The 7,597-nt window shown below is 32.9% G+C and overlaps 1 protein-coding gene across 1 annotated transcript; it reads left to right on the forward strand.

Moving 5' to 3' along the window:
- The first annotated feature begins 1,560 nt into the window (after positions 1 to 1,560).
- Positions 1,561 to 3,575, forward strand: LOC125812719 (cation/H(+) antiporter 24-like). Its single transcript, XM_049492199.1, has 2 exons — positions 1,561 to 2,310; positions 2,437 to 3,575. The coding sequence occupies exons 1-2, from the start codon at positions 1,561 to 1,563 to the stop codon at positions 3,571 to 3,573; spliced, it is 1,887 nt and encodes a 628-aa protein (XP_049348156.1). The 3' UTR covers positions 3,574 to 3,575.
- Positions 3,576 to 7,597: the final 4,022 nt, after the last annotated feature.

Here is a 7,597-nt window from a genome sequence, read left to right on the forward strand (position 1 = left end):
TTCGTGACATAGTTATAAATGTCTTATAATCAGCTTTTTTTATAAACATCTAATTTCCAAAATTACATTGCTTTTTCTCTTGAAAAACATTCATTATGTAGAATAATATATTTAGTTGATTATATTTAAAGAAAAAATCAATTAAAACTTTTTGAATCTACCCTTTATTACTATATTTTACTAAATTTGTATTATAAAATAATTAATTATAATATTAAGTAAAATAAGGTAGTCAGTTTTAGTTATTATTAATGAGAAATTTAATTGTCTTCTTCAATAAATAGATTTATTTTAAGCGAAAAAAATACTTTTTCAAATGTATGCATTGGTACATTATGAACACAATTGAGTTTGGGGCAGGGGTAGAGGAAGGAGTGTAGGTTATCTATATGTACAACATAATATTTATGGTATAGTACTGAAAAAAAAATATTAATGTATAAAAACAAAATTACAAAAAAATAAAATATTAACTAAAGCGTAAAATCTTTTTTTAGTTAACTGAACAATATTTATTTTTAAGAATAAATCGAATGAACTATATACACACAACAAAATATATACACAAAAATACTTTTCATTTCCCTTGGTTGCCAAAGAATTAGTATTTTAGTAGTTCAAGGAGTTTGGAAAATAGAAAAAAAGTTACTTTAATTCTAGACGAAAAAGTATTGAGAAAATAAATGCAAAAATTGAAACAAGGATATTATAGACTTTTTAGCATTACTCTTTATAAAAACTATAAAAATAAAAAAGATTTTGTGGTAAGCAGAATTTAGTAGTTATTTTGTTGAAAATGGCTTAGGTAACAAACTTTAGTAAAATTAATGGCATAGAGATAAAAAATGAAAATGAAGTGTGTTGGCCCTTTTTAACGCATCTCCAATGATTAGTAGGATGCAATATTGATAGGGTTTTCTAATGAATTGAATGGAAAAAAAAGAGCATCATGTCAAAGTTGAACCTGACAGAAGACCCTTACCTCCATAGCAAAGGGCTAGTAATATGTCGAGGTATCCATCCTCCCCACACCTTTGGTATTTTTTCAGGACAAAATCCATTGGAGTTTTCTTTTTCCCTTGTCTTGTTAGAGATATCAACCATCATTGCCATCTCCCATTTCATTCGTTATCTTCTCAAGCCTCTCCGCCAGCCAAGAATCATTTCTGAGCTTCTAGTAAGTAGGCTTTATTATTTTTCATTTTTTAACAAATACTTAAAATGTATATTATATATATATTATATTATATATATATATATATATACACACACTTAGTTCTTCTGATTTTTGTTTTGAATCTTAAGGGTGGAATAATCGTAGGCCCATCTGTTTTGAGCCGAAGCAAGGGATTTCGCAACTTTATTTTTCCGGATACTGCTGATTATGCACTCAAAAATATTGGACTCATTGGTTTTATGTATTTCCTTTTCATATCTGGTGTAAAGACAGATTTGACACAGATAAAGAATGTTGGCAAGAAACAATGGTACATAGCCATATTTGGGGTGTCCATTCCCATGTTATGTAGTCTTTTTATTGGATTAGCTCTTCAAAAATCAATGGAAAAAGAATTAGCCAGAGCTTCATCCATGTTAGGAGTAACGTCAGAATTGGCAATCACGGCTTTCCCAGTTATCTATCCAATTATCAGAGAGCTTAATCTCCTTAGCTCCGAAATTGGAAGAATGTCATTATCCACTGCCTTAATAAGTGATATAATTGGAATTCAATTTGTTGTTATATTTGAGGCAGCTAAACAAGCGGAGCATAAAAGTATGGCTGCTTTGTGGTTTCTCATTTATTCATTTTTGATTGGAGCATCCATTTTTGGAGGTGTTAGACAGATTATGATATGGATAATAAAAGCAACCCCGGAAGGGAAGTCAGTGGAGCAAATTTATGTAGTTTTCATACTCTTAGGAGTATTGCTTACTGGTTTCTTATGTGATTTGGGTGGTATTGCAGTGGCAAATGGACCACTTTGGTTGGGACTCGCCATTCCAGATGGCCCACCATTAGGAGCTACATTGGTCGAAAAGACAGAGACAATTGTCATGGACATTCTCATGCCATTTTCATTTGCATATGTTGGAATGTTCACTGATATTTCATCTATCTATACTCATTGGCCACATCTTCAGCCTCTATTTTTTATGGCTCTCACAGCTTATCTTGTTAAAATGGTTACTGTCCTCTTTACTTCCTATTTTTTTAATATGCCATTCAGAGATTGTCTTGCTCTTAGCCTTGTATTGAGCCTAAGAGGTGAAGTTGAGCTTTTGATCTTCATTCACTGGATGGATTTGAAGGTGCTCTTCTCTTTCTTTACTCTTTCATTCTTATTCAAACAACATACATATATTGAGATAAATTCTAAATCTACTCGATTTTTTTGACTTTGTAATATTTCTTGCGTTCATATTCATTTAACGCAGATGATAACGAGACCATATTTCACAATGCTAGTGCTAATGACAATTGGGGTGACATCTATTGTGACTCCATTGATCAGTATAGTTTATGATCCAACGAGGCCTTATATGATTAACACAAGAAGAAATATTCAACATACTTCTTTAAACACTGAGTTGAACATTATAGCTTGTATACATGACGAGGAAAACGTGTTTGGTATAATAAATATTCTATTTGAAGTGTCTAATTCAACTGCTCCTAGGACTTCCATGGTTCATGCCTTGCACCTAATGGAACTAGTTGGTCGTGCTGCCCCTATTTTTATCGATCACCAAGAATCGGTAAATACAGATCAAAATCCAATCCATAATGTATTGAAGCATTTTGGTGGAGAAAATATCACGATTAATTTGTATACATCATATTCTCCTAAGAGGAGCATGTATCAAGACATATGCAAGTTGGCACTAGAAAAGAAAGCCTCCCTTATTATACTTCCCTTTTATAAAGGCACTCAAGTACTAACAAGACAAGGGGTTCAATTAGTGAACTCTAATGTCTTAAACCATGCTCCTTGCTCAGTTGGGATTTATGTGGACCAGGGTGCTTCCCCTACTAGTAATAATTATAATGTAGGTAGACGGTCATCAATTAACAATTTTGCTCTACTTTTTATGGGAGGATCAGATGCTAGGGAGGCGCTTTCTTATGCTGATAGAATTGCTGCAAATCCAGATGTATCACTTACTGCTATTCGTTTCCTTTCCCATAATGGTGAAGGGGATAATGAGATCGAGAAGAAATTAGATGATGGTCTTGTAACATGGTTTTGGGTGAAGAATGAAGGTAATGAAAAAGTTGTGTATAAGGAAGTTGTGGTGAAGAATGGGGAGGATACAATCGCAGCACTTCACACATTGCAGAATGAACAATTCTTTGATCTTTGGATACTTGGGAGAAATCAAGGCATAAATCCTGTGCTATTACAGGGATTAACACATTGGAGTGCTCAAAATGAACTAGGAGTTATAGGAGACTTTCTTGTCTCAATGAATTCAGGTACCACAACTTCTATTTTAGTGATGCAACAACAAATTTTAAGAGGCCAAGAACCCACTTCTCTTGGTTTTCTACAAAAAATTGCAACTTGTCAATAGTAGAGACCTCGTATTATGGTTTTTTTATAGGAATAGAAATGAATATGTATCCGTACAAACTACATAAAATCATATACGTAATATTAGATCAAGTGTGTGATGACTTACACCATAGGGTAAAGTACAACCTCAAAATGGATGAATGCAGAGACTATATGATGAATATTTATTTTTATTGCAAAAATCAATTTTACCGAGATATGTTATTGCGTGAAACTTAAAGTATATCCTTGATTTTAAAGGGAGAAATAACCTTTTTATAACAATATCTTTTTTATCAATGCAGTAGCTACTGTAGTTTGTAGTATATAGTCACGTAATGGGTATAAAATTTTCTTACGCAAGTCATAATATTTAAATATCACATACTTTGATTGTGAACATACACAATGTTGGTTGTGCAAATATATTTTGAATGTGAACATACACATATCAATAAATTATTGTCGTATGAAAGTAATCTTCTTTATAGATGTTATACAACAACTCGATAAGTATAGAATGGCTAGTAATTCGTTACAAATTTTATAGTCTACATCTAATACCAGTAATTAATATTGTTACTAAAGATATGTAATAGTTAATGATATAATTAATTTTAGTGATATATATAAATCATAATTGCATGTATAGATACAATTTATCTGACTCAAAATTATTACGTTCATTTTTAAATTTTCAAAAAGGAATATTGATTGAATCAAATTAAAATTCAACTAAAATGTATCATCACTTCTATTAGTCAACATTAATATAATTTTTCTGTGATGACCCCAAATTTGTTCGTGATGGCGCCTACTACAAACCCCAAGTAGGCAAGCGGCAAGCCTAAACAAATAGAAGATGCAACATATAATAGTTTAAATAGAAATAAAAAAAAATAGAAATAGAATATAGGAAATGGTCCATGTCATAAATATTAAATATGATACAAAATATACAATAAAGACCCAAAGGTTATCTAGATGACCAACAAACACAAAACCAACCTTTGGTCTGGTGTAACCTATACAGGAGCTACTAAGTACAAGAGAATTGACTTATTAATAATACAAAATACAGGTACAAAAGAGGAAAAACATCAAGTCTCTAAACGACAAGAGCTTAAAACGATCCAAGTCTGTGATGGAAAAAAAAGATCAACGCCCAAATAGGGTGGCTTGTACAGGAGCTACATTAGAAAAAGATGCAAAAGTTTAGTATGACTACCAAACACGGGGTACTCAATCGGCATCATAAGCTGACCAATCTTAGCAAAATCAAACGTATAAAAAGAAGCATGATGAATTGATGATACTAATAAGTCAAAGGATAAAAAATTCTAAGATACTATAATCATACTAGGGGGAACAAGCAAGCATTTTACAAGAATTCACTCACAGCTAAACACAAATACAAGGAAACCCAAACATACTCAGAGGCAAAAGCACACAATAATACAAATGTAAGTGACTAAGTGAAATAAGAAATAAACTAGAAGAAACATCGAGCCTCTCGGAATAATGCCTCAAATATAACCATAAAGACCCAATAACCTGGATATATGTTTTGGGGATGATACATCGAGCTTATCAACATGTATAAATGATAGAATGTAGCAGCCCCTAAGCCAACGAGCCGCCTAGAATGATACGTCGAGCTTATCAGAGTAAAAGTAGTCGAAAGTAGGACAATCAAGTATATAAGTCATTTTACCATTTTCGGTCATAACAGGTCCCAAGGACTACCAAATCATTGGGAACAAAATTTCTTTTTTGTCTTCAAGATAATCAACACCTTCACAAACCATCACAAAATCCATAAGTTCATGCAAAATCACAACAAACCAGCACATACTCGAGAAACTCCTGTCCAGGCAGACTTATTAACAAGAGACTCTAGCTTGTCCAAGCTCACGACCTTGGGCAAAATAATAAATTAATTAAGAATAAAAGCTCAAAAAGTGCCATAAACAACCAACAACTCAAACAAAGTGAAACACACGGTAACCTAAGTTTCACGCCACCTACGAGCAATTTCTATAGATACTATTCTATATAAACACAAGGATCAACCTACACTAAGGCTTTTCTGGCTAAAACTATACTAAGCAACCCAATAAGGGCAATAAGTCAACTAAGTTCATATAGCCTACACTAGTCCTATACGCAAACTTAATCATGAAATAATACTCAGAATACATTTATTCTAAAAAATCCAAGTCGAAGAAAAAATAAATTGTCACCTACTTTGAGGCCGAAACCGCACACGAACTATAATTCGGGTGCTTATCCCTTCCGGAGATCCTCTGACAGCTTCCAAGCTATCAAGAACAGAACAACAAAATCAATATGGCACTATTGTTACTCATTTCATCAAAATTAAATTCAAACCGAAAAGCACGTCGAAAATTGATCCTTGAACGATGTTAGAGAATTCTGAAACTAAAACAATCATTATGTTCTGCTAATAATGAGGATCACAATTCTGAAAGATGGGCCAAAACTGAGTTCAATTCCAACCCCAAATGGTCTAATTACCAAAATTTAAAGATTATAAACGAAGGAGTATGAGGCTAAAAATGGAAATGAATTGGAAAACCGTTGAATCACTTAAATTGGTCAAGAAGTGAGTAAAATCTCCCTTGGCCGAGCTCCACTCACTTGGGCTTTTTTTCTTTGAAGAAATGAAGAATAAAGGGATTTTATTCCCAACTACTTTTGAAAAAGAGGCTATTTGGCTGTTTAAGCAGTCATCGCTTAAGTCGTCAAAGGGTCGCAAGCGCGACCCTCGCCTAAGAGGTGCATGTCACTTAAGCGGCTCCATGGTCACAAAAGCAATCTTTGCTAAAGAAGCTAGCTAGTCGCTTAAGCGATCCCCGCCTACTGGTGACCCTTTGTTTAAGTGACCCCTTGGTAGATATAGAGACTTTCTCTTAAGAGATCAAGGGTCGGTAAAAGTGATTGCACGAGATGCCACATCCACCAAATTTTAGCTATGAGCTCCAAACTTCAAAAAAACCCTTGGAATTTATTGGAGGTCCAAATGATGCAAAGCAAAAATGCATATCAGTTCGAAAAGATATCCCATACTAAATGGAATAAATGAAACAATCAATAGAGGTTATCTTGTCAAAATATTGACTAATGTCAACACTTCACAAAGAAACACCAAGAAAACGCTAAAAGCCACCAAGTTATCGTGATACCCTCGGGAACCAAACCAAATGTCATTATTGACCAAACTTGGCATTCCAATGTTAACCACACTAATGTTATTCTATTTTGAATGTATTTACCAAGAAAGTTGATCGAAGTCAAACTTTGGGTAAACCTCAAAAACTATAATGGCTAATCCCACTAACTCCAAATAAATGTCTCGAAGCCCAAACCGAGCATCACACTAGACAAAAATGACCCTTCAATAGTTGATGGTAGGGTTGTTCATGGTTATGGTTATAAAACCAAACCAAATCGCCATCCAAACCAAACCGATTAAATAAAGCTGATATTTGGTTTGATTTGGTTTTAAATTTTGAATAACCGATTTTATTTGGTTTGGTTTTGGTTTTACTAAATATTAACTGCAAAAATAACCAAACCAAACCGAGAAGTTATATATATAAATTTTATAATTATTTATAAATAAAATATAAGTATATTGATATATTTTAATCAACTTAAGTCTTTAATTTTACTATTTTCGGAAGCCTAACACTTAAATTTTAGCCCAACTATCAAAACATTAAGTCGAAATCCCTAAATATTCATTACTTTAAAGATCACACTCTCTCTGTATTTTATAAAATTTTCTAACACAACTTTGAATAATTAAACGCTCAAACTAAAGAATATGGTAATTGATTAGTTTTGACTATGAAATATTGGTTGTTTTTTTTAAAGTAATTTCTCAATATCATAAGCATTAATCCTTAACAACTAAAAACTTTCTCCAATCTGAACTAATCACCTAGGAAAGTAGGAAAGTGTGACACCCAGCCCAACACGACACAAAAGCTATGCGGAAGCTATGGGAAGGAACAAAA

The sequence above is a fragment of the Solanum verrucosum genome, unplaced genomic scaffold (assembly GCF_900185275.1).
Source record: "Solanum verrucosum unplaced genomic scaffold, falcon-dt-bn FXZP01000033.1, whole genome shotgun sequence".
NCBI classification, from domain to species: domain Eukaryota; kingdom Viridiplantae; phylum Streptophyta; class Magnoliopsida; order Solanales; family Solanaceae; genus Solanum; species Solanum verrucosum.